The 27,942-nt window shown below is 34.2% G+C and overlaps 1 protein-coding gene across 1 annotated transcript; it reads left to right on the forward strand.

Annotated features, from left to right (window-relative positions):
- LOC108903454 lies at positions 1-27,942 on the forward strand. The gene is made up of 17 exons (XM_023454857.1): positions 1-102; positions 1,606-1,739; positions 1,844-2,162; positions 2,217-2,437; positions 2,487-2,636; positions 2,694-2,826; positions 2,882-3,138; positions 6,834-6,989; positions 12,285-12,405; positions 12,690-12,755; positions 18,391-18,530; positions 18,646-18,958; positions 19,200-19,420; positions 19,987-20,136; positions 20,903-21,035; positions 23,878-24,122; positions 27,692-27,942. The coding sequence occupies exons 1-17, from the start codon at positions 60-62 to the stop codon at positions 27,869-27,871; spliced, it is 2,982 nt and encodes a 993-aa protein (XP_023310625.1). The 5' UTR covers positions 1-59; the 3' UTR covers positions 27,872-27,942.

Below are 27,942 nucleotides of genomic sequence, written 5' to 3' on the forward strand. Positions count from 1 at the left end.
TAACATACTTTTTCAGTTAGAGAACGATAATATTTTAACGTGGTTGTTCAGTGGGAGACATGGAAGCGGATAATATCAGCGATTCCGGTGCGAAGAAACCCAGTAAGTATGTACACTGTGTGACTTTATAGTCAAATCAAATTAGATTTGTAGGAGAAAAAAAAATCTTGGTTCCTGTCGATCGTAGGACATTTTTTTTAATTCGTGAAAAAATGTCAGCTTTCAAATGGCACTAATGCCATTTCGATTAAATTTCAACGATAAGAAAAATATCTATACAGGGTGATTCACAACTTATCCAAACAAAATTGGGAATAGATGCAGCATGAGAAATGGAATCAATATCGTAAAAAATTTGTTTGTAAAATCCTTATAGTTTCCGAGAAAAAAAAATATTGAAGTTATAGTACATTCAACCACTACATAGCTGGACAACTGTAGTCTCTAGCGTCATTCGCCACGTGGCCTCAGCGACTCCGAATACTGAATTCGGATTTTGCAATCGTCGTTGCGATATTTACTTGCTATCTGTAGTGTTTACAACAGGTTTTTAGTAGTTAGTGTCAAAAATGGGTAGTTTGTGATTTTATTATTTAAAAACAAATTAATTTTATTAATTAATAAAGGCAAAAACAGTTGAATTTGCCGATATTTTACAGTGGACCAGTTTCCAGTGCCGTACAGAAGTGTATTTTTAAATCATTTTCGAACTGCCCTTTTTGATTTTTTCTTTACAATATTGTATTTGTAAGGATCCCCTGTACATCAAGATTTTTTTTTTGGATAAGTTCTGAATCACCCTGTATAATTAGTAATACTTGAGATAAAAGCATTTGTACGGAATAACAAAGGAACATAAATATTTCTTAGCAAACATTATATCTGAAAAATTAGTGAAAGTTGCAAAACTTTTGTAACATTACTAAAATAGAGATTAAAAACACGAATAATGAGTAATAATGTAATTTCTATCACAGAACCTTCAAAATTGCATCCAACATTTTCTTTGACTTGGACGAGAGATGGGCGCGAGTGTCATTTCGTTTCTTTAGAACTAAATGAACATAATTCTCGTTGTTTTGCCAGTTCATATGATTTATGGATTTTAAATAAAGAATACAAATCTTCGCGAGGATAATACGATATATTTTTGAACGCGTACGCATCTTTACCCGAATTTGACGCGCAATATCTCCGATGTCCGAAGTTTGTAGGTTCGCAGTGTGTCCAACTGCACTCGATTATTAGCGCTGTTGCCACATTAACATAGTGTTTATGCGTTCATTAAATATAATTTAAAACTACTTAAATATGATATTTTTATGTTGTTAATTAGTCAATATGTATGCTATGTGCTATGAGTAGATTTATTTGCTTTATAGATAATGTTTATCGCAAATAATTTCACTAGAATTGAATTTTTTCAAGTTGGTAGCGGGTTTTAGTCCCATAAGAAAAACATAGGACCCCCTGCGATCCTCACTTCCCTCGGACCCCGATATATCTCCTTAAAAGATTAAAAAAAAACAGCTTTTACGATGGAGTTTGAGAAAACAATGTGTTTCCGCATGTTATTTAATCCGAGTAATATTATTTTATTTTCAGAAAACTTCTTCGGAGTTCGCCACATCCAGTACCTCTTACTGTTCACAGCCACAGCAGTGGCGTACGCAGTACGGGTTGCTTTTAACGTCGGAGTTATTGCCATAACCAGCAGCGATTATCTAGAGGGCGTCCCAGTAGGTTACTGTCAAGACGTCAATTGTGACAGCTGTCGTTATTCGTTTATTTTAGGTCGCCCATTTTGACATTTTGCTGGAATTTAAATGTGGCACATTTTCAGACGTATCCAGAATGGTCCAGCAAGAAGAACATAATGCTTTCGTCTTTCTTCTGGGGGTACATCGCTCCCCAGGTGGTGGCGGGCCAACTTGCCAAACACTTCGGGGCCAAATGGTTCTTATGCTTTACCACATTTTTAGGATCATTGGCGGGCCTTCTAATTCCTTACTTCGCTTCTGTCTTCGGCTATGAAGGCGTTATTGTTTGTAGGGTTGTCCAGGGGTTGGCCCAAAGCTTCCTCTTCCCCTGCGTTCATACTTTATTGAGTAAATGGACGGCTACAGCTGACAGGTCCAAAGTTGGAGGGTTCACATATGCAGGTACTCGCAGAACAACTATTTCTCTCTTCAGTCCGAAACTATCTAATTTTGCAGGTGTTCCTCTTGGAACTTTGATATCGATGCCTATAACTGGCCTAATGTCCAAATACGAATACGTCGGCTGGCCTGCGTCTTTCTACTTGTTCGGTGCCGTTGGCGTAGCATGGTCTATCCTATGGGCGTTTCTGGGTTCAGAATCTCCTTCCACATACAGCAAAATAACCATCGCGGAACGAGAGTACATCGAATATGGGTCCCACGCAGAGAAAGAAAAGGTATGCTCAACACTTCTCCACTAGTCGTCGCTCATACTATCACTTTTAGAAAGTACCAACTCCTTGGAAATCGATTGCAACCTCGTTACCGTTTTGGGCTATCCTGATTTGTCATTGCGGCGAAAACTGGGGTTACTGGACGCTACTGACTGAAATCCCGTCGTATTTGGAGAAGATTTTCAATTTTAATATTGCAGCTGTAAGTGGTTTTTAGTTGTTTTAATAAAAGTCTCACCCCAAAAACTATTCTTTGTAGAACAGCGCACTTTCTGCCCTTCCATATTTCGCCTTTTGGATACTCAGCTTTGCTATGGGCCCAATAGCTGACTATTTGACGGAAAAGGATTACATTAATCGAACTACAAGCAGGAAGATCTTCACTTCGATAGGTAAGATATATTTTAGTATGTCATGTACTATTATTACAGTTATTTTTTTTTTCAGCGATGTTTGTGCCCGTTATAACTCTGATTGCAGTGAACTTCGTGGGAAACTCAGAGAGGGCTCTAACTATATTCTTGCTGACGCTGTCGGTTGGTTCGACGGCTGGTATATTTTGTGGCTATTACATAAACCACATAGACCTGGCTCCTAACCACGTAGGAGCTCTGATGGGCATTACTACCATGATATCCAATATTTGCTCGTTGCTGGCACCTTTGTCAGTCGATCTTATCATCAACGTGACAGGATACCAAGAGGTAAGAATTTATAACGAATGTAACTTGAAGTGGGGGTGTGGGGTCAGTCTTTTTACAGATAGGTAGGCAGGTACGTATTTCCTAGAATACTAACATGAATTAATTATTTTTTTAAACAAATACATAATTCGTCTTTTAATCTACACTTTTCTGTCTATGCTGCCATACTGGGCAGCTCAGGAAACAGCAACGGGAAACAATAAACAGGTTGCTTATTGTTATTGTAGAGTGTGGACCATTTTGGTGATGTATGTATTGGTATCTTGGAAATTATAAGAAATAGGAAACCAGTTAGATGGGGAAAGTTTTAGGCAGTTTTGTTGCTAACTTAATGGCGCTTGCAGACCAGCCCTAGATCTTCAGGTTTTGAGTTATTTTGAATAAAGTAAATGTGGCGGTTTCAAAAATCGTCTGTAACTCTTTTATTTAGAGGTATTTTTAAAATCTAAAAACACTTTTTTACAGTAAGTTTTTGCGAGGAATTCACTGTATATCTGGATTTTCATTGAGACGTTTCGGTTGCGAGAAACCATCGTCAACTTTCTTTTTTCTTATGGACACCATATTAAATTTTAAGCTGAACAAATAGATCGTCAAAATGGTTTTATTTTATTTCAATGACGAAAAATGTGATATAGTTTTGAAAAGCCACATGCTAATAACTACGCAATAGACAATAAAATGTGCAATAGACAGTAAAATAATTCAACAACAATTCAACATCGCCAACAAGAGTATGTAATAGATAAATAAACATTCCAAATACAACAATTAGCAAGGTTTTTAATGAAAAATAAATATTACCCATACAAGCGCATGCGGTTTTGATGAATTAGTTAATTTAACAATTGATAATGTTGAAGATGTGAAATTCGCCTTAATTATAAAAATTCCCGATACCAAAACCAAGAGACCACGTTCTTTTACTGTGCTGGGAGACAATTATTTAAGTTTCTATCGAAAATATGTTGCTTTACGTCCACCCGGATTGGTAGAACGTCGATTATTGCTCAGATATGTTGTGGAAAGTGTCATCGAATTGTGGTCTAATAATTATTATCTAATATTTACAGATTTAGGTTGCGCGTTGTTTATACATTTGTATATACAATTTGTATATGACTGATATTATAAAAAAAATTTATGACGGGATTTGAAAAAACAAACTTACGATATGGTCGATATGTATTTCTAAAGGTCAAAGATAATCTCCCTATAAATATGACTCCCGTTCAAAGTTATACCCGTTATTGTATTAATTCAATATGACCTAATTTTAATTAAAATTCTTTTCGTGATCACTTGTAGGTACATAACATTAATATAGGGTATCCCAACGAAAATTTGACCCCCCCTATAATTGGAAAACCGAATAATATTTCAAAATTCGCCGAGACCCGTCGATTTTTGTTCTTGGGGGGAGCTTTTTTGACAGTCAAGCCAACTCGATATGTTCATCCCCCTAATGCCTAGCAACCCCAACTTAAAAATTTCAAATGCAACTACCCCACTTGTGGCACATCATTTTAAAGCCCTTTTCATTGCGAATACAGTGACGTACCGTTTTTAGAAATCGGTTGAGATTTGACAGAATTATTGGTTACAAACGAAAAGATGACAAACCAACTTACGCGTAGTAATTTCTACACAAATGCCCACCACTAATAAGTTTTTCATCTACTACACATGACCGCATTACCTAATTGTTATTGATGTGTCTATCAGTTTACAAAAAAGTCAGAAATGAAATAAAAAAGCTGAAGCAAATAATAAATCAGATTTATTTGATGAATTGCTCAAAATGACCCCCGTTAACTTCCAAACAATAATACAGTCTGTTTTCAAATTCTGTTCGAACATTATTAAAGACATCCGCAGTTATTAATCGGCATTCTTCTACAATTCTCTGACGTAGCACTTGCAATGTTTCCGGCTGAGTGGCGTACACTCGTGATTTTAAATGACCCCACAGAAAAAAGTCCAAAGGGGACAGATCCGGAGATCTTGGTGGCCATTCGACGGGACCTCTTCTGCCAATCCAATGCCCCGGGAAATGGTCATCCAAAAATTGTCGCACAGCAGCAGCATAGTGCGGGGGCGCACCATCTTGTTGGAAGGTTATTTCATTTTCTAGTAAATTGTCGTCACTTTCTAAAATCTCTGTTATCCTAGGATCAATTGTACTTTCCAATAATTCTAGATAGGTGTTTCCATCGAGATTACCTTGGATGAAAAATGGTCCAACAAGATGGTCGCCCAAAATGCCTGCCCAAACATTCAATTTTTGAGGTGTCTGAGTATGAAATTCCCTGATTAAATGCGGATTAGTATCACTCCAATAACGACAATTGTGTCTATTCACTTCGCCATTCAACATAAATGTGCATTCGTCGGAGAAACATGTATTGTAGAGAAGATTTGGATTCAGTAGAAGTTGTTCACTAAAGTATTCGCAAAATTGGTTACGGCGATCAAAGTCATCTTCATGTAACTCTTGAACCAGCGTCATCTTAAATGGATGAAACTTGTGTTTTTTCAAAATTCGATGAACACTGGAACGGGATACGCCAGAAGCTTGAGACACAGTTGTAATCGATTGCTTATTATCCATCTGTACATGACCCAAAACTGCCACTTCAACTGCTTCATTTCGAACTGGCCCAATTACTTCACGTTTCTTGTTTAAAAGCGAACCTGTTGCAACAAATTTGTCAATCAGGTGTTTAACGTACTGGTGGTTTACATTTTTTTCAGGATGATTGGCATTAAAAATTCGTGCTGTAGCTTTAGCGCAATCGTGATTTCGATAATAAATTGCAACAATTTCTACTCTTTCCGCGATAGAATAAACCATTTCGAACACACGTTAATACTTTCAATAACGGCTGAAACTAACGATTTCTTGGTCACAAGCAAAAAACACCGACTTTTTTTGTAGTACTGATTTTTTGTTATTTTGAAAAGGTCTGAATTCCTATAAACTTAAGTATCTTCTACTAATAACTATTTTAGTATCTAGTTTTATTTGCTTCAGCTTTTTTATTTCATTTCTGACTTTTTTGTAAACTGATAGACACATCAATAACAATTAGGTAATGCGGTCATGTGTAGTAGATGAAAAACTTATTAGTGGTGGGCATTTGTGTAGAAATTACTACGCGTAAGTTGGTTTGTCATCTTTTCGTTTGTAACCAATAATTCTGTCAAATCTCAACCGATTTCTAAAAACGGTACGTCACTGTATTCGCAATGAAAAGGGCTTTAAAATGATGTGCCACAAGTGGGGTAGTTGCATTTGAAATTTTTAAGTTGGGGTTGCTAGGCATTAGGGGGATGAACATATCGAGTTGGCTTGACTGTCAAAAAAGCTCCCCCCAAGAACAAAAATCGACGGGTCTCGGCGAATTTTGAAATATTATTCGGTTTTCCAATTATAGAGGGGGTCAAATTTTCGTTGGGATACCCTGTATAGTATGTTATGTTATAAAACATGTCTAACGACTTGTTTTGGTGAATAACCTATTAAGCACGTGTCAATGTTGCCCGTAATCGCTTTTTTCCTTTTATGTTACATAACTGGAAATTGGTTTCAAATAACACGTACGAAAGAAACAATTTGAATACAATTTTAAGCACTAAATAATTAACATATTTTTTTGGAACTGTCCATCAATTTTTATTTTTATTATTTTTAGACTGACAAAGAGCTGTGGTCGATCGTGTTTTATATAGCAGCTGGCGTATATTTAGCGACAGGCCTTTTTTACGTGTATGGGGCGTCAGCCGACGTTCAACCATGGAACGGACACGAAGAAAAAGACAAGGATTCCATCCTGGATTCAAAAGACAACTAAGTAGGCCCTTTCTATGGATAAGCTACATAAGACGCTATTTCTATTGTGATCAAGTATCTGTCCATGTTGGATTGTACTAATAAATATATTTATAACACGACTTAGTCCGTATATCTTTTTAATTTGATCTTACAGCTCCTATTCGCAAAATATTTCTAATTCATATTGATATTTCCTAAAATTCTCATCAAATGAAGTGATTTACATATGGCGTCTAAATATTTCGCGTATAAAACATGGAACTACCTACCAGTTATTTTGTTTTTGTCAGGAATTTAATTACTTTTGAAATGACGTAATTATTTCAAGTTTGAATCGAAAATGAATGATCTAATAAAAAAATTAATGAATCCAAAACTATTGAAAATACAAAAATTTTACAACAGGGAAACATTTTTAACAAACTCTTCATCTTTAAGAGAAAAAAAATATAGCTTGAAACCTGGTAAAATCATGAGCAGATTAATTCAAGTGATGGGGATAATTTTCACAGTTCCGTTAATGTAATTATTTCGTTCAATATGTTAAGGTGACATCTATGTCGAAGTACTAGTGTATCAAATTTCAATAGTCTTACAAGGCGCCTCAGAGTTATTTTAAAAAAAAAGTTTTTGTTTGTCAACTTTGTTGCCCATTAGCGATTATACGAAATATTGGGACACTTTGTATGCTCTTTGCTGACAAATACCTAGCTAACAACTGGTAAAATTCTGAGTGACGTCATTAGCATTAGCTTAAGTATTTCACTTTATTCCATACATTAGGTAATAAATAATTACTAGCAGTTGCCTGTAAAATAAAACACTGAATGAATGAATAATGATTTAAAAAAACCAAGGTTAAACATATTATGTATGAACGTCTGAGACATCGTTGAGAGTTGAGCCATTTTCATAAAAAAAACTTTATTATCTCAATGAGAAGTCATTAAAATGTTCATTTGTTTATTTTAAAGTTAATTAAAAATATGATAAAAAATAAGTTAACTTAATTTTTTTATTTTTTATTAAAATTTAAATATGTATTACCCAATAAGTCCTGAAAATTTCTTTAAAATATCTCTAATGATTTTTACACAGTTAATTTTTTATTTGTCAATTCAAAAACTTCATACTCTGATAGAGATCAGTTCAACTTTTTTACCCGTTTTGCTTTTAAACGAAACAATATTGTCTCGTCTCGTCTTGTCGAGACAATATCCCGTAAAATCATCACAAAGTCAATTGAATTCCTATTCCTAAAAATGGTTTATACCAAAAACTGGAGATAATTAGTTTGTTCTACGAGAATAATGACTGGTAGGTAGCACAGATTTTTAATGACCGTCATCCTGACAAAAGTACTTCAGGAACTTCTGTACCTACCTAGTTCACCCATACAAAATTAATTTGGTACAAGAAATTAATGAAGACGATCCTGATCGCCACGTGCAGTGTAATAAAACGAGTAATCGTGCTCGAAGGAATCCAAATTTTTTGTATTCGATCTGTTTTTCCGATGAATGTACGTTCCACCTGGATGGTCGAGTCAACTGCCATAATTTATGCTACCGGAGTGATGAAAATCCATGCACATTTCATGAAACTAATACTCCGAGAAAATTGAATGTTTGGGCGGGCATACTGGAAGACCACCTCATAGGACGATCTTTCTTCCTACCCGGAAACCTGGATGGAAACATGTATCTACTGGAAACGAATATCTACCAGATGATTGTGGAAATATTGGAAAATGACAAGGTTTTGCCAGAAGAGGATGTGTGGTTTCTGCAGGATGGTGCTCGACCACATTATGCCGTAGCTGTGCGTGATTTTCTTGATCAGAACTCTCCAAATCACTGGATAGGACGTAGAGGTTCAATTGAGTGGCCTCGCAGATCCACAGATCTAAAACCCTTAGACTTTTTTTTGTGGGGACACTTAAAGTCGAATTTATGCAACACGACCGAACTGACTTGTGTCCTCATGAAAAAAAAATCGACGTGTCTCAGGTTTTTTTAAATTCCGATATTTTCCAGGTGTGAGGTTTTAATTGCAACACCCTGTATAAATTCAAACTCCACGATCAAGTGGAAAATGAGGGATCGATCCACTTGACGTGATTTGACTCAATCCCCTCATCATATTTCACGTCAATGTACTGCTCGAAACTGGTTGATAATGCAGGTGAAGTAGTTGTTTTTCAATTGTTCTATAAAAATTTGCAATCACGTAGTCGTCGTACAAAATTAACACAGTTTCGAATCGCAATTAGAAAATCTTTAGTTATATTCCAGTCACGTGAAGCTTTTTTTGGCCACGCCGTATTTCCTAGTCTTCACGCGAGACTTTATTTATATTTCGGAATGTGTATGTAAACAATATTCCATACGAGGTGCATTCTTTGGTCCGCCGCTATCTACGATATATGACTATTTCGACAAGCACACCAACAACTTTTCGCGGTTGGATTATTACTAAGCGCGTGTGTGGAGTACCATTGTAATTGTATGTTACGTTGATATACACACGGCAGAGGTTATTGTTATTTTCCCGAGATTTTTCCCATTCCAGATTATTGGAACTGATAAAAGTTATTCATTTGCCGGCTTAACAACCAGTTTCAAGTGTACCGGTGATGTGATGTAAGTGTCGTTAGGAGGAAAGAAGGACTTTATCGTTACAATTGTTCTACATCGCAGTATTATTTTTTTTCACAGCAATTTAGTGTAAAAGGTAACGCCGTTATTAAATTCGTATTCACACAAATACAACAGTCAAATTGTACAGCACAGAAAATTTTTAGATTGCATCAAAAGACACCAAGAAATTTTATGTTAAAGTAATTTATTCCACTTGTTGTATGAACGATTTGGTATCATTTCGACATCTGTGGCAATCAGAGACTTAAACCAATATTTTAAAGCTTGTTCATAAGCTGCACAAACTACATAGTACTTTGTCAACTACAAGAATTGTCTGCGTTTACATGATAATGTTTAGAATAACAATCTAAAGGGTCTGTTGTCATACCACTGCAGGACCTGTTGAACTGCTGGTAAATTTCTTTGACGTAACGATCAAGGAACTGTATTTATTACACGGATACTAATAATTAACAATATTGCTCTTGGATTATGAAAAATTCTTGCAATAGCACGGCTTCCTAGATGAGGACCATAGGTTTATAAGACAGCATAGCTTGTACTCAATAAACATAATAATTAATTCATACCTACGTTGTATAGGTTGAATTAGAACATGTGCATAAATTTATAAACAACACGCTATCAGTTATTTCCCCAAAAGATAACACAAATATATAATCAATAAGTCCGTTATTCAATCATAAATCATGTACCTTTTAAGGATTTTGTTTGGATCTCGATTGTACTATATGCGATATTTCTTTGTTTTTGTACAACTGGTAATGTTGCAATAATATCTGTGGTTGAAAGAATTATGTACTATTGAAACGCAGGAAACTTGTTTGCGATATTGCATCGTTAAATTAGTAGCACTTAAAATTTCCTATAGCTGAGAGAAATACAGGGCGAATATTTCATTGATTACACGGCCCTACAGGGAAAAAAATCAATGTGATAGGCTAGACCATCATACCTTCATATTCAAAGTTATTTGAAAGTCAACTCTTGTTTTTTGAAGATAATACAATTGTTGACCCCGGATTCTGAAAGACCGACAAATTGTATGTTCAAATACAAGGTCATATTCAAGGTTATTTGAGGGGCAATTCTTTTATTTTTTGATGGTAATAATATTTATGTATCCGGATTCTGAGAAACGTTCGGAGACGCGGTTAAGTTATTTTGTTATTTTCAAGATCATTTGAAGGTTAAATCTTCCTCTAGAACATCTCAGGTTGGTATCTCGTAAGGATAGCGAATTGGGAAAATGACTTTTATAAAATTTGTTTGAGTCATTGGAGACCTGGTGGTCCAGATGGTTCTGGTGACCTTGGAAATGACCTTGAGAGGTTTTTTTTGGAGATAATACCTTTGAATCCTGTAAGATAGATCATGCTACACATCACCTTTCGGGCCAGTGCCACTATCTTCAGCATATTCTGACGTAGCAGGATTTTAAAAATTCAGTTATGCTAAAGCTACAAACTGAGAGTATGTAGTTCCAAAGTCTCAAATAAGAAGCCATTTTTACGCCCTCAAAATCATGAAAACCATATCTCATGGATATAAAAATCATCATCTCACTGTCTTAGATCCAATCCTAATGATTTTTCTCAAATGACCTTCGAAGTCAAATTCAAGGTCATCAAGTAATGGTTCCCGATTACCTCTTACAAAGGTTATTTTCCTGATATATCGCTAGCCTCACGAGATAAGAACCTGGTGAGTTCGAACGGAGGATTTGACTTTCAAATGATCTTGAAAGTGAAAAAATAACCACGTCTCCAACGCAAAATTTCTCGTTCGTGCAGAATCCGGACACAAAAATTGTATTACCATAAAAAAATAAAGGTTGATCTTGAAGATCTAGTGATGACCTTCAGAGTCAAATCCAAGGTCACCAAGTAATGATTCCCGATGATCCAAAGAACTCTTACAGAGGTTATTTTCCTGGTATATCGCTAGCCTCACGAGATAACAACTTGAAAAGTTGGAAAGGAAGATTTGACTTTCAAATGATCTTGAAAATAAAAAAATAACGTAACCACGTCTCCGAATCCGGACACATTGAACTATTTTTCCGTGGGGCTGTTATTAATTTTTAACTGCAGATGGTTGAAGAGGCGTCAAAAGTTTTTACAGAAAAGCAAGGCAAAAATTTCCGACGATTAGAGCAATACTCTTGTTAAGAAAAAGGAATTCGGTAAAATCATGTTGGCACCTATAACGAGGTGCTTATTGCAATTACTGCTAAGGACATGCACTGAAGCTTTTTTTTTTGTTGGAGATAACCACTGATAAAGTACATGTACCTATCTAATATTTTGCATGTGCAATACAAATGTCGCGAATTAAAAGCGCAAAGTTTTAAAAAAGCGTATCTCTAGATACTGCACTTCAATAATATATGCCACGTATCAATAAAGTATTTCAAGTGTCTGTAATCTGATCTCTTTGAATCGTTATTACAAACGCAAACAGATGATATTAATTAAGATAATATTCTTTATTTTACAAATTGATCTCGATATCGATCTATTGAACTATTTTCATACTTTATGTCGATGAATCTTGCCAAACTTAACAACAAGCTACTAAAAAAGATCAACAACTAATGGTATCATAACCTAACACCTGTATTCATGTCACTTTTTTATATATTGCAGCTGCCAACGCCATCACCAGGAAGCTACAGTGACAATTCAAGCAATTACCAAGCTTCAAGGGAACCTATATTCAAGACCAAGTCAATTTGGCAGGCTCAGGGACATAATTTCACTCCAACACGTGAGTTTGAAGGATTAAAGGTACTCAAACGGAAAGCTTGCCGTTGAAACGTAAATACAAAGATAAAAATCTAAGTACTTAAGAGCGACATCGAAACATTTTTACCGTAAATTGGCAAATAGGATCCTCACTTTTTGTTTGGTCATTCAGTGGAATACGACTAGTCAAAATGGTAACAGATTTATACTGAGGAGATACACCACACACACACCAAACACTCCAATTACGCGTTGTGGAATATTTTTTGGATACATTTTTGAATAATTCGGTATTTTGAATATAAGAGTCTGAAATGGTGGAAATTTCAAGTAAGGAAACGGCAGAGAAAGCCGCAGAAGAATTGGAGAAGGGTGAGTACAGAAAGTAATTCAAGAAAATCATATCATTTAAGTAATATAACATTTGTATGCATAATTGTCGGTTTTCTCAAATTCCCTACCTAGTAACAACTGATTTTTCTTCTACCTTTTGAAAATTTTCATACTCTGTTGCTTGACTGGCTAGAGGAATCTTAAATAACCGCGTATGCTACACGTAAGCGCGAGCTATAGCATGCATAATCGCGAATTAACGTTGACCGTTTGTTTTTTGCCCGTCTACCACCCTGTTGACATGTCATATCACTCATAAAGTCAACTTGCATATTCCAACAATGGTCAAGTACGTGCGGTTGCCAAACTTCACATTTTCATTTCGTGCGTATCAATCGCGGCTTAATTTTATTGCTATTATATAAAGTTTGGTTTAATTTAAGAACGAAAACATTTTTTCGATCCAACCTTTTCTTGTCACTTGAACGGACATATTTGCAATATCTAAGTTACGTATCGCCCATTGAAGTTTCAATTCATTCAAGTGTTTAGAATATAAAATATAATCAATTAAAAATATCGATGATTTCGCAATTGAACACTCATGTTTTCTACTTGGGACGGCAGAATTCGTTTCACCTGATGTATCGCATTTTTTTATCTAAAGTTATCTACGAAACACGCTCGGGCTGTCGCTGTCAACCACTTAATCCGTAACAATTGCAGATTTTTTTTGTGTTTACGACAAGCCCTGAAATTATCTAATTATTAATTGAAATTCCTTGCAGAAATGCATAAAATACTTGAGTTTTTATAAATGTATGTACTCTAAACATGCATTGCATCATTTTTCGTAGAAAAACTGACGTATTTCATATTGATCGCAATTTTAAACATTGCCTTATTATTTATACAGGGTGTAACTAAATAAGTGTAAAACATTTAAGGGGGTGATTCCTCATCGACAAAAAAGATAGGATCTTTCATATAAAGAAACTTCATTGGAGCATCCCTTGTTAAGATACAGCCCCTTAAAGGGGGTACATAAAATTTGTTTAACAATTTTTTTCACAAGCACTAAACAAGTTACAATATTGAAATTAACCTGACATTTTCTACTACCAAAAAGACACTTAGCCAGTAATTTATTTGGTTTACCCCATGGTAGTAAGGGGTGGAAAACGCAACCCCTAAAATTTATTTCCAACGTAATTTTTTGTCTTATTATTTTTTTACCATTTAAAAAATTATTTCCGATAGCCTGTTTCATTCTAAAAAAAAATGTCTCTTGAATTTTTTGCCCAAATTAAACCAGTTCGCAGTAAAAAATTATTTTACGAACAACTACAGAGATACATCGTCATAAATGCGGACTGGATTTACTGTTATTTTGTAGTTACTACCTGCATTAAATGATTAAAGGGGAATAATCAAAACTAATTTAATAATAACAAAACATACAACATGTAGAAATCATAGTAAATGTTCAATATGTCTACCTTCAGACATTACGCATGCGTCTAGACGTCGGCGCATTGAGCCACGTATTCGCTCAAATATTCCTGGAGTCTCTCTAATTACCCTGCACGCATCGATAATGCGGTTTCTTAAGTCCTCTACATCGCGAACAGGAGTACGATAAACCAAATGCTGCAAATGGCCCCAAGTAGACAAATCCAGAGGATTGAGATCCGGGGATCGAGCGGGCCAATTCTGTGGTCCTCCTCGACCTATCCACTGATTTGCATATGTTTCAGTTAAATGCTGACGTGCTACTTGACTAAAATGGGCGGGAGCCCCATCATGCATAAAAACCATATCCCTTCTGACGCCCAAAGGAACTTCCTCCAGCAGTACGGGATGCACTTCTCTTAAAAATTGAACGTATGCCTCACCATTTAATCGAGGAGGTAGAAAATGAGGCCCAATTAAATAATCCCCAATAACTCCGACCCACACGTTAAGAGAAAACTGTTCTTGATGGTTAGTTTCGACAATAGCGTGAGGGTTTTCATCAGCCCATATGTGGTAATTATGAAAATTAATAATCTTGTCCCGAGAAAAACTACATTCGTCTGTGAATTCGATCGTCTTCAGAAAGTCACGATTTCTTCTAATCATTTCCAGCATCCAATTGCAAAATTCAAGACGGTTCGGAAAGTCTCGCGGTAACAGTGCCTGTACTCGTTGCAGATGGTAAGGGTATAAGAGATGTTCCTTTAAAATTCGAAATACCGTCATATGATCAACATTTAGCTGGAAAGCAATCTTTCTAGTACTGGTAGTAGGTTGTTCTTCTATCAAATTAAGTACTGCTGCCTCAAGCTGTGGTGTTCTTACTTCTCGATGGCGACCACAATCCTGCGTTCTTTTGTTGAATGAACCATATTCACGTAATCGTTGATGAAGTCAGACAAATATTCTATGTGAAGGATGCTGCCGTTGAGGATACATTTCAGCATATCTTGTAGAAGCTTCTAACCCATTCCCCTGCGACAGACCGTAAACGTAATGCATATCAGCCATTTCCTCATTTGTGTATGCCATTTTAATAACAAGTGAATTATTAAAGTAACAAATTAAGAACAGAACAATACACAATTAGTATTACTTCAATTTCAAAAATTTACAAACTGACAGCTTGATTCCAATTTAATTGTCAGTATCGCTAATGGCGGCCTACTAGATAAATTAGTTTCGTATTTTCGTTTTATGGCGATATGTATCTTGTTCGTAAAATAATTTTTTGCTGCGAACTGGTTTAATTTGGGCAAAAAATTCAAGAGACATTTTTTTTTAGAATGAAACAGGCTATCGGAAATAAATTTTTAAATGGTAAAAAAATAATAAGACAAAAAATTACGTTGGAAATAAATTTTAGGGGTTGCGTTTTCCACCCCTTACAACCATGGGGTAAACCAAATAAATTACTGGCTAAGTGTCTTTTTGGTAGTAGAAAATGTCAGGTTAATTTCAATATTGTAACTTGTTTAGTGCATGTGAAAAAAATTGTTAAACAAATTTTATGTACCCCCTTTAAGGGGCTGTATCTTAACAAGGGATGCTCCAATGAAGTTTCTTTATATGAAAGATCCTATCTTTTTTTCGATGAGGAATCACCCCCTTAAATGTTTTACACTTATTTAGTTACACCCTGTATTGCCAAAAGGTGACGATATAATACTTAAAAAATTATTGAAAATGATAGTTTTTATGGAATTAGTGTTAACTGATTTATAGACAAGAAATACCTATATGTTTAAAAATGTCTATATCAGCCTGTTGTTCTACCATATAATACACGACAGTACAGAAAGATCAATGTATTGAATGTATTACTAGAAATTATCAATGTTTTTTTTAAATATATTTGTATTTTTACTGTAAGTTATTCAGGATGATGAAAAATTAACAAGTATGCACAAAATATAAAATTTCATTAGAATTATATGATTAAACCTATAGACTGGGCGGTATCTGTTTTGGTTTGGGTAAAACGTATATTCGCGGAGATTTTTGGCTTTCAAATATCACTAGGAATGAAAATTTTTCTATGCGCATAAAAAAAACGTGGGCTTAATTTTTGGCGGTACAATATGTTAAAAAAATTCGATACATGTCATATTTTTCTTCCTATTTAATTATGTATCTTTTCAAGAGTTGATTTTAGGCGAAAATGGAAGACAAAAATGTTTGTAATTAAATTTTACAAAATATGACTAGTTACAAATCGAATGAATCATGATTATTATTGTAAAAATCGAAAAAATAGCCAGAAATGGAGATAAAAACATTACTTTTTAGGGAATTTTTTTGGGGTCTTTAAGTTGGATATAGGACCTTCATAGTTGGCTCAAGAGAAGTTCATTTTATGTAGAATCATCACACCAAATTTCATCAAAATCGGTTCCATAAAAATTTGCAAATTTTCAAAATTTTGCACAGCATAAACCAAGGCCCTTAGATACTTGAAAATTTAATCACATATAGAAAGGGCTCTCAAGCTTTCAAATGCTATTTGAAAAATTCGAATCCGTCAATTAGGAGAGCTCTGGCGCTTGTTTAAACATTGGTCGAATTTTGTACTTATAAACAATTAGAATAACTTTGTGAATATTCAATCAAATCAAATTTTTTAAAGCTGGTTTTAAAAGTTATTGGAAAGACGCTTCTTTAAAAAAAAACAGATCGGTTGGTCAATTAGTTACGTAGTTATAGCCGATCAAAGTTAACCGTCATTTACAGTAAATGTACTGGAACATCCGGGCTAGTTTTTCGAAAAATACCTTTGGTATTCCCAGTTCTTACCAGGTTTAAAGTTATTTATGCAAGCGAGAAATTCAAGAAAATCGTACGGGTGGTGGTGGTGGGGGAAGCAGAGAGCGCGGCCGCTTCGGCCTGCTCGAAATTGAATCGGCGATTTCAAAATCGCGACGCCCTTAAAAATTTTTAATATCTCAGCTTCTAGAGGTCCGATTTTGATGATTTTTTTTAAATCGATGTCTGGCGATTTAAATAAAACAATTAGCGTATTTTCAAATGCCTATCTTTAGTAATTTATTGGTCTTTCAACAGTCCGATAATTATTGATCCTTAAACTTCCTTTAATTATCAACTTTATTTTTTTATTGTATCAAAGGTAAGTGCATAAACTTATATACTGTTTATAAAAAATCAATAACAAATTTATTTAAATATTCTAAAATTGATTTAACAACAATTATTTTCAAAATAAGTCGAAAATTAGTAATTAATTAATTAATTATTAATTTAATCATTATTTCTTTTGTGATTAAAGTATAATTCAAATATTATTTACTGTTTAAAATATAAGCAAAGAAGAAATTAACTCATTATATTACAAAATACAAAATTATAGTACAACAATTCGACCAATGTTTAAACAAGCGTCAGAGCTCTCCTAATTGACGGATTCGAATTTTTCAGAAAGCGTTTGTAAGCTTGAGAGCCCTTCTATATGTGATTAAATTTTCAAGTATCTAAGGGCCTTGGTTTTTGTTGTGCAAAATTTTGAAAATTTGCAAATTTTTTTTAAAAATCTGGATTGCAAAATTATTATGCAAAATCTATCGAACCGATTTTGATGAAATTTGGTGTGATGATTCTACATAACATGAAGTTTTCTTGAGCCAAGTATAAAGGTCCTATACCCAATTTAAATACCCCAAAAAAATTCCCTAAAAAGTATTGTTTTTTAACCCCATTTTTGCGATTTTTTCGATTTTTACCATAATAATCATGATTCATTCGATTTGTAACTAGTCATGTTTTGTAAAAAATTTAATTACAAACATTTTTTTCCTCTTCCATTTTCGCCTAAAATCAACTCTTGAAAAGATACATAATTAAATAGGAAGAAAAATATGACATTTTTCGATTTTTTTAACATATTGTGCCGCCAAAAGTTAAGCCCACGTTTTTTTTATGCGCATAGAAAAAATTTCATTTCTAGTGATATTTGAAAGCCAAAAAGCCAAAAATTCACCCAAATAGGGATCCTTTGAAACAGATATCGTCTGGACTATTAGGTTTGCCTTCAGTAACCATAAATAATAGGAATTCCAAAAAATTACAATGTCAAATGACGCCATTTTTTTCAAATGTCAAAAGTTTATCTACTATTTCACTCTGTAAAATCGTTTCATTTCTCCAGGGCCATTATATGGAGTCAGACACCTCATAACTACGCTGTTGTTCTTACTTCTTTCGATTGCATATGGCATGAGAGTTAACTTGTCTGTAGCTATAGTCGCCATGACAGATAACACTACCAGCAAAAATCCTGACATACCGGTAAGGACCCGTTTTATAATATTTCCTTGTCTGAACAAATAAAGAGAAAACTAAAACTCTGCCACAAATATATCATTTCAAACGATAATATCACCGTTACTATTTCTTTTTTTAGGTATACGACTGGAACAACAAAAGCGTCGTCTTATCGTCCTTCTTCTGGGGCTACATTATCCTGCAGGTGTTCGCGGGACAGCTGGGCAGGACCTACGGTACAAAATGGCTGCTAGTGGGAGCCATGATCATCAACTCCACAGCGTGTATATTCATCCCCCTGATGTCAGATACACTGGGATCTGGTGGTGCTATGGCCTGCAGGGTGGTCCAGGGGTTGTCACAAGGGTTCTTCTTCCCTTCGATCCACAACCTCCTCGGACGCTGGGCGCCTCCCTCGGAGAGGTCCAGGCTTGGGACCATCGTTTTCTCCGGTAAGTCGCCAATATCAGCCTTTTTGATCATAGAATAACTCGTAAAACTGATATATTCGTCATTAGATTCAACCATTCCATTCTTTTGTCAACTATGGTAAGGCGCGTTATCTATGACGATCACTGCGCCGGATCCAAACCACTTTTCGAATTGTGGTTTTATTTACTACTCATAGCTTGATATCTTAGAAATGCAGTACAGTTAAAAATACTTTAAAAACACTGGATGTTCTGCTTTTAGGTGTGGCTTTCGGGACCATCATCACGATACCGATAACTGGGTTTATTTCCGCGTCGTGGATTGGTTGGCCGCCTTCGTTCTACCTCTTCGGAGGCCTTGGATATTGTTGGGCCATATCATGGGCTTATTTTGGAGCAAATGGACCTGGCGAACACAAGACCATATCCGAGGAAGAAAAAATCTACATAGAAACTTCTTTGGGTACCACAGAAACCACGCAAGTACGTTTAGTTCTATAAATCTAGTAATCTTGCAAAAGGGAATAGCAGTAGAGAACGATTCTGTAAAGCATCGCTCTTAAAATTACTTAATTTAATCTTTAAGGCAGATAATCATTATCAGTGATAAGCATGCCTAACGCAAGAAAGGCTTGTAATCTACTGGATAAAAAACATTAATTACAGTGAAACCAAATATTTTGATCAGAACTGCGTACTTAGTGGATTGATATTGTTAGTTGCACATACTAGAAATGTTTATTAACATATCTTACAAATGGAAGGAATTATAATAGTAAAATTATATCTTTGACAGCATGATTGATCGTTGCTCAGCTTTATTGAACAATAATAATTGACAGATTTAGATGGCTATCTTAATTCTGTTATTTTTATGAAGAAAAACAAAAAGCAATTGCAAATAAACTAAAAAAATATATGTAACCCTCACGGGATTGTCCAAATCGTCTTTAAATTTCAACAGACAAAGCACGAAATGGTTTTGTTGGGACATAATTGTTGCAAAATTGAAAATAGCTTGTATGTGATAAAGTTTACATTATTTTCAGACAGTGGCAACTCCCTGGAAAGCCATCTTCACCTCCTTACCAGCCTGGGCCATAATCGTTGGTAACTTCGGTCAGAACTGGGGCTACTCCACATTGTTGACAGAGATGCCCAACTACATGAACAAAGTCATGAAGTTCGATATGGAATCAGTAAGTATCAGTAAAATAGCATTCAGTCAATAATAAATTACATTGCAATAAGAAAACGTCACAGCATAATCTTAATCGGTGCAAAGAATGACTTGAATAAGCTGAAGTAAAAGATTTTCTTTAAATATCATCTATGTTCCCTTTTCTATTATGAAAACAAATCAAAGGAATCTGTCGCCATAAAAACTCGTCGTTAAACTGATTGGTTTAAAAAGTTTTTGACGAGCAAGACCTAATCCGGATTTTGGCTTAGCCAGGCGTTTGGTGATAAAGACGAACGCTATTGGGTATTACCTGGAGATTTGGGAAAGATATTGTTTTCGTTTAGAGTGGGTAAAAGCTGTGTAATCTCGTAATTCTGATGACTTACGTTTGGGAAAATCAGGACAATTAGATTAAAGCTGTTATCAGATAGGTGGGATTAGCGTGGCGCATCAATCATATACACCAATTTATGTGTCAAGTGATGGGTATAATAATAATGTGATATGTAACTAAATCATTGACCCGTGCTAAAAATAACAACAAGTTTGGCATAATAAACTAGCGTACTTGATGATCTGGCGAATATTGTTATAGAAACTTTTATCATTTTCGCTATTCCAGATTTAGCAATATATTTAGATTGATGAAATTATGACTTTGAATGACTGTACATTGAAGGTATTTTCTATAAAATTTTTGGATGCAAATAGTCTATAATGCCCTTATTACATTGCCCTTTACATAACACTGTTCACCAAAGGAAATTTTTTTTTTTTTACAGAACAGTCTGTTGTCTGCTGGTCCCTATTTGGCACTCTTCATCTTCAGCTTCGTATTTGGCCACTTGTCTGATTATCTAATAAATAATGAATGTATCTCCAGAGGAGGTGCCAGAAAGTTGTTTAATTCAATAGGTAAGTACCTATTTCAACTAACTTGACCAAACTACCAGACCTACATAAGTAAAATTTTTGAATAGAAGAAACCTACTCAAGTACTCTCCTACAAGCCCTATTGTCTTTGTCAATGATACTGTGAACTCTTATCGTTTTTGATCTGCCCATCTCGGGAAGAATATTCGGAGACAGTTTATTCGGGAAAATTTTAAGTTAGGTCTCAGTTAACACAAAGTGTGTCCTAATTTGCTACAAATGAGAGCTCACTACCAACTGAATAAGTTCCAAGAAGGTAAATTCGCTTATCCGATTAAAGCAACTCAGGGCAGATAGATCCTTGAATAAAATATAATTTCAAATGAGCTGTTAACTAGGGGCAATAATACAGTCATTGAAGCTTTTCACCTTCTTTGAAACCCTGTTGGGGGTTGACACCCCTTCTTGGGGGTGGAAATTTTTTTCAAAAATTTCGCCGGAAATCGATAGAGAATCAAATTTTGAGCAAAAAATATTCGAAGAATTTTTTCGAGAAATCAATAGTTTTTAGTTATTCACGATTGAAAACTTGTAATTTTGAGAAAAAAAAACACCTTTTCAAAGTATTTTTCGCGAATAACTACTCATTTTATAAAGAAAGTGTAGTGAACAAAAATGTAGCTTATAAATAAATAAAGAAAATCATTTTTTAAAAAGTGTTGTACGTCCTATACAAAGCGAAATATGGTTAGTGGACAGGGACTTGTTTTGGGGGGAATACTCGAATCAATGTATTCAACGTCAAATAACGGAAGAGGGATTAATTTTACGTGTATAACGCTCCATGAGTTTTTTTGTAGTACTCAAAAAGACCTTCAAAATGAGCCCTTATAAAAGTTAATTAGAACAAAATTGAAGGTGTTATCGTCAAAAACAGATGGGTTGCTCATATTTTTAAGGAAAAATGGCAGTAAACGCTGTACCATTTCCATCAGAATTAAAATTATTCACAGACCTTTTACAATTAGTTTTGTTTTAGTGTTTTTCATACGATCCTGAAGTTAGACCGGTTTAGAATGCGTATTTTTTAAATAATGTACGGTAAAAGTTGAAAACGTATTTTTCATTATTCAAAAAAAATTGCCTTACCTATATAATAACTCTGAAACTATGAAAGATACGTAAAAAATGATAGACAACAAAAATGTAGCTTTTTTTTCAACAAATATTTTGCTTTTTGTTTTATTCCTATAGCATAAAAAATAAAGGAGATATCGCCGCTTGAAGTATTCATTTTAGTGAAAATACGACCTGTCTCGAGCCCTTCGATCCTTTCCCTTAAAAAAACGAAGGACTTAAAAGGTTTTATATGCAAACGATCTTACAGCTCTTGAAATTATCTTTAAAATGCTTTTTTGTAGGATACTATAGCTTCAAAATTAACCGAATTATGGTAAAAAAAACAATGACATTTTTTCGGAGCAAAATAGGCTTTCTCATTTTTGGAGCAAAATGTTAGGATTCAAGTGCGCGTCATAAAAGTTTATATGCAGCTTAGCAATTTTTTTTATGATTGATTATATTTAAAAATCGATTATAATAAAAATATTTTACATTAATATTGGTAAAAGGGTAGTTTATAAGAGTTGAAAATGGCAAAAGTAAAATATTATTTTATAAACAATATAAGGGAATTTTTATTTTAAATTATTGCACAATTATAGCATTCCAAGATTTAAAACGTAATTTTTTATCATTTTTTTTTAGCATAGGGGTGATTAATAAGGGTTGAAAAGTATTATGAGTTACAAATTCGTTCATAAGCAATGAAGGAATTTTTATTTTAAATAATTGCACCGTTAAAGCATTCCAAGCTTTTTAAAAGTAATTTTTTATCATTTTTGTCAATACAGGGGTGGTTTTTATGGGTTGAAAGGGAAAAATTATTTTATTATTTATAAGGTAACTTTTATTTTAAATAATTGCACAATTTAATCATTCCAAATCTTTAAAAAGTAATTTTTTATCATTATTTTTTTGCATAGGGGTAGTTTTTAAGGGTTAAATAAAAGGTTGAAAAGATCAAATATATCATAAAACATGTTCGAGAACATGGAACATTATTTAATTTTTGTACTTGAACAAGATTTTTATCAATAAAATGCTTAAAACTTAATTTTTTCACTTAGGGGTAGTTTTTACCCCAAAAAAAAAACAAAAAGCGTCAATCGGGCTTATGCCACTTTTGAACTTGAGTCTAAGATGAGCCTTATTCTAAATTTTCATGCAAATCCATGCAGTTTCAAAGAATTCGGAGGTTACAGCTGATTTTCAGCTTCAGTGGCTGCACTACAATACATTTTATTGTTATGATAACAAACGAGTTCTTGCAAATACTTTGTTAATAATAACATAAATATTTTCTCTCGGTCACAAATTTATTATTCAACTTGTATTATAGTAGCCTTTAGTTCAACATTTTGTCCACCGACGTGTAAACACATTTTTGCCCATAACACATATGCTGATTTGCTTCATCATAAATTAAAACGAAATCCATCAACTCGAGTTGCTATACACGTAAACCATTTTTGACACTTGAAAAACTAATGTAAACACTATCGCGAAACTTTAATACTAAAATTGGATTTCAGTATTCGAATGACGCTAAAGACTACAGTAGTCCAGAGATATACGGGTTGAAAATACTACAACTTCAATAATTTTTTTCTCGGAAACTATAGGGATTTTACAGACATTTTTATTACAATGTTAACTCCATTTCTCATGACACATCTATTCCCAGATTTTTTTGGATAAGTTGCGAATTACCCTGTATTTTTGATGAAATGAATGGTATCAATACCGACCCTTTTGGTTCTAGGAACCTTCGTGCCTGCGGCGGCACTGTTCATCCTGGGTTTCCTTCCGGAAGACGCCACCTCGCTCTCTGTCGTCATGTTGGTGATAGCAGTGGGCATCAACGCCGCCGTGTTCTGCGGCTTCCAAGTTAATCATATCGACTTGACGCCCAAGTTCTCGGGGGTTCTCATGGGCATAGGGAACGGGTCTTCGAACTCATTTTCCATAATAGCACCCCTCGTTGTACAACTAATCGTAACAGATGAGGTGGGTACATACATTTGTCATGTGAAACTTGAAATGAATACATTTTAGTTGTGCTATTCGAAAATTCTTCTGTACATCAATATTACCACTGATTTACAAAGAATTACCTCTAGCAATGGTTAGATGGCGCCACTACAATACTATTAAAGTTTTATGGTTCATTGGAAACGAAAACATGATACGCGTTTGTGTTTTTCATTTAATTAATTACGTATTTTTTAACAGAGAATGATACCCCCTCTATTTTAACCCGCTGAAGACGATGGAGCCGTTAGAAATGCTCCATCATGCCAGGACTTTTTCCTAACCCCAAACAATAGCCCGAAATCAGTGGAAATCTCTATTTTTTTTTGTTAAAATAGTTAATAATAGAGTCCAAATAAAAACATTATTCCCGCATTTTTTTCTCTAAAATGCCTTCTTGTGGAGTTACAACCAGTTTTGAACATTATTAAAATGCCTATAAGGATGCATTTTACAGAAAAAAGTGCAAGAGTAAAAAAATAATTCAGTGGTACTCACACAATTATTTGTATTATATTAGGTCTGTTCCAACAAGAGTCAGGGATTGGTTCCGAACCGTCAGAAATGTGCATCCAACTAATTCTTGCGATATATTCACTGAAGACACATTTAGAACTTGGCTGGCCAAATATTTCGAACGGTTCGAAACCAATCCCTGATTCTTGTTGGAACAGATCTATTATTAAATCGTTTTTTCCTACTATACCTAGGCAATTTTTACTAAATTTGCAGGAAAACTGCAGGTAAATTTGCAGCAATAGTTTTTTTTATCGATACGTCTCTCATTAAAAATAAATTTCCAAGTTCGTAAACACACTGTATACTGTATAATAAATAATCTTCGTTGATGATTTATATATGTTTGACGAGTTGGTTGCCTAACTAGTTGACTCAAATACTTGATTAGAGTTCTCAAATCCAGTATTAGATAGATAATACGTAAATGGAATAATATAAATGTAAAAAATCGACATTTTGTGACGGGTTTAGGATTTTTTTGGGCTCTATAGCGCACTTTTTCTGAAGAGTGATGATATTCGCAACTTTACCAATCGTATTTAATTCTTACGTTTGAATACCGTTGTTTTCACCTGGCATTTCTGTTAAATAGATAGGAAACCGTTTTCTTTTGGATTTTCTTTGTATGGCTTTAATAGTATATTACGTAATAAGTGTTGTAAAAAGCATTTTACGCACGAATGGAAAAGTTACGCACGACGCCGCGTAGCGGCGAGTGCGTAATTCTATGAGTGCGTAATTGCATTACACCACGTATTACGTACTATACTTTACCTACGACCACTACTTTAAATACTTAAAAACACACCGTCTGCGATCAATGCAAGATTCCTATTACGTCGTACGGTAAAAAAATCGCACAGCTTGGTAAAAAAATTGTACAGTTTTTCTAGCAACCGCCTAGCACCGGTCAATACAAACAGTATTGTATTGACCGTTGCTAGGCGGTTGCTAGGAAAACTGTGCGATTTTTCTACCGTACGTAATAGGAATCTTACATTGATCGCAGACGGTGTGTTTTTAAGTATTTACAGTAGTGGTCGTAGGTAAAAGAATTAACTCATATTTTACTTTATTTTGTAGATATTAAGATAATTCAAACAATTTTTTCTAAAAAATCTTATCGGTTGAAATCAAACAATGTTTTCCGATACCAGAAAACTAGGTCTAGTTACTACAAATAAATCTTTTGATTTATTATTTGTAGTAGCTGTTTTTTACGTGATCATAATCAAATTGTCCAAAATACCTCGCTTTTTTGCCAAAATTTAGTTCAGTAAACAAAGACACGTAAATATTAGGAAAACTTCCGTGGAATTGAATGAACCACCTTACTCTAGCTGAATGTTAGGGCTTAATTTTCAAAACGGCGTCCAAAGATCGTAAAAAACAGTTTTTTCATAAAAAAAATTACACATTTTAGAAGAAAATGTTTTAGACAAAGGCTGTAGAACTTTTTATAACAAAAAAATTGAGCCCAGCCCGACATCAACTGATAAACAAATGTATTAGTTATTGCAAAAAACGGCGAAAAATTGCATTTCTTCAAAACTTCTACATCTTTAAAACGAAAATAGATTTTTTCCGAAACTTTCAGAATATGTAGTCCTTGGCAAGTAGAATATGCAAGTGCATTTTTGTAAAATTGCAAAATATTAGGTAATTTTTGCAAAAATTTAGTTTTTCGAGTTTTCGAAAAATGTGGGTTTTTTTCTTATCGTTGAAATTTATTCGGAATGGCTTTATTGCCATTTGAAAGCCGACAATTTTTCATGAATTTAAAAAAAAATGTCCTACGACCAACAGGAGCCGAAAATTTTTTTGTTTTTTGTTCAAAAAATCGCTACATCATAATTATATTAATATTATTGTCTGAAATTTACACATGTTGTAGGTGAATATTTTTACTTCAATATACCTAAAAAATAGTTCGCAATGATGTAGGACATTTTTTTTTAATTCGTGAAAAATTGACAGCATTCAAATGGCAATAAGTAATAGCATTCCCATTAAATTTCAACAATAAGAAAAAGATCTATATTTTTCGACCCAAAAAAGAAGTCAAAGTTTCGGTAGATTTTTCGCATATTTTCAATTATTTTGCAATACGGGCACAATTTGCACGGAATTGGAAAACTCTTCGAGGGAATTTTAAGCCCAAGATGCTATAAAGAGTTCTACAACTTTTGCACGAATCATTTTTTTTCTAAAATATTCAGCTTTTTTTTAGATGAAAAAAACTGTATTTTGCGAACTTTCGACGCCATTTTAGCCTACCATTCAACTGGGATAAAGTAGTTCGTTCAATTCCACGAAATTTGTTTTTACTGAATGAAATTTTGGCACATTAAAATCCAATTTGATTGAACTATCAGTCTTTATTAAGAGTAATCATAGAACAACGAGAATACAGGATATTTCTTTGGATGATTGTACTATTTAACAATCTCAATATATCAGGTGTGTTTCTGTATTAATTACATTAGACTCATTTGGATAATTGGTATTTGTTTATTTAAAATAGAGTAAGAAATTAACTCTTTGTTACTAATTCTTCCCACGTATAATAAAACACAGCAACAATCGAGTCGTACTAGCCTGTATACAGAAAATATTTCACAACAGATACTTAAGATTCTCTAAAAACTTTCCTATGTTTGTTGGACCTTAAAAAACTCTCCAGAAAAAAAATCTCAATACCGCACGCAGCCATGTCTTATTCACATGTTAAAAGTTCACTTGTGTCAACAATAACAACTCTAATTACGTCCGTAATCCATGTTTCTATTGATAAGATAATTTATTACTAGTAGTGCTTGATTTTTAATAGCTCCGATATATTTGTAGGAAAAGTGAAATGAAAAAACTTAATTAAATAAAACGAAATTAATACTTCAATAAAAAATAATCATGCCGGTATTATTTACCGACCACTTGAAACTAGCTAAGACTGGCATTTTTTTTAAATTAGATCCAGGTGGATAGTACCTACTATTATAAAACAAACAATTAACAATAATTTTCAGACTGACAAGAGCCTGTGGAGAACGATATTCATCATAGCGTCTTGCGTGTACATAGCCTCCGACATATTTTTCGTCGTATTCGCCAAGGGAGAGATCCAGTGGTGGGATTCCATCGAAGAAGAAACACAAGCCAACGGTACCACGTCCAAGGAAACAGAAGATATATCGACTAAGTTATAGTACCTAAGTTGTATGTGTTGAATTGATGTTTACGTTTTTTGTAAATAAAACCAATCTATTTATTAAACTTA

This window comes from Anoplophora glabripennis, unplaced genomic scaffold, assembly GCF_000390285.2.
Source record: "Anoplophora glabripennis isolate ALB-LARVAE unplaced genomic scaffold, Agla_2.0 scaffold82, whole genome shotgun sequence".
Classification (NCBI taxonomy): Eukaryota; Metazoa; Arthropoda; class Insecta; order Coleoptera; family Cerambycidae; genus Anoplophora; species Anoplophora glabripennis.

Excerpts from the sequence above, each read along its gene's own strand:
- LOC108903454 (XM_023454857.1), top strand. The coding sequence starts at position 60 with ATGGAAGCGGATAATATCAGCGATTCCGGTGCGAAGAAACCCA. Across the intron at positions 2,637-2,693 it reads TCAATTTTAATATTGCAGCT|AACAGCGCACTTTCTGCCCT; the intron begins GTAAGTGGTTTT and ends TATTCTTTGTAG. Across the intron at positions 3,139-6,833 it reads ACGTGACAGGATACCAAGAG|ACTGACAAAGAGCTGTGGTC; the intron begins GTAAGAATTTAT and ends TATTATTTTTAG.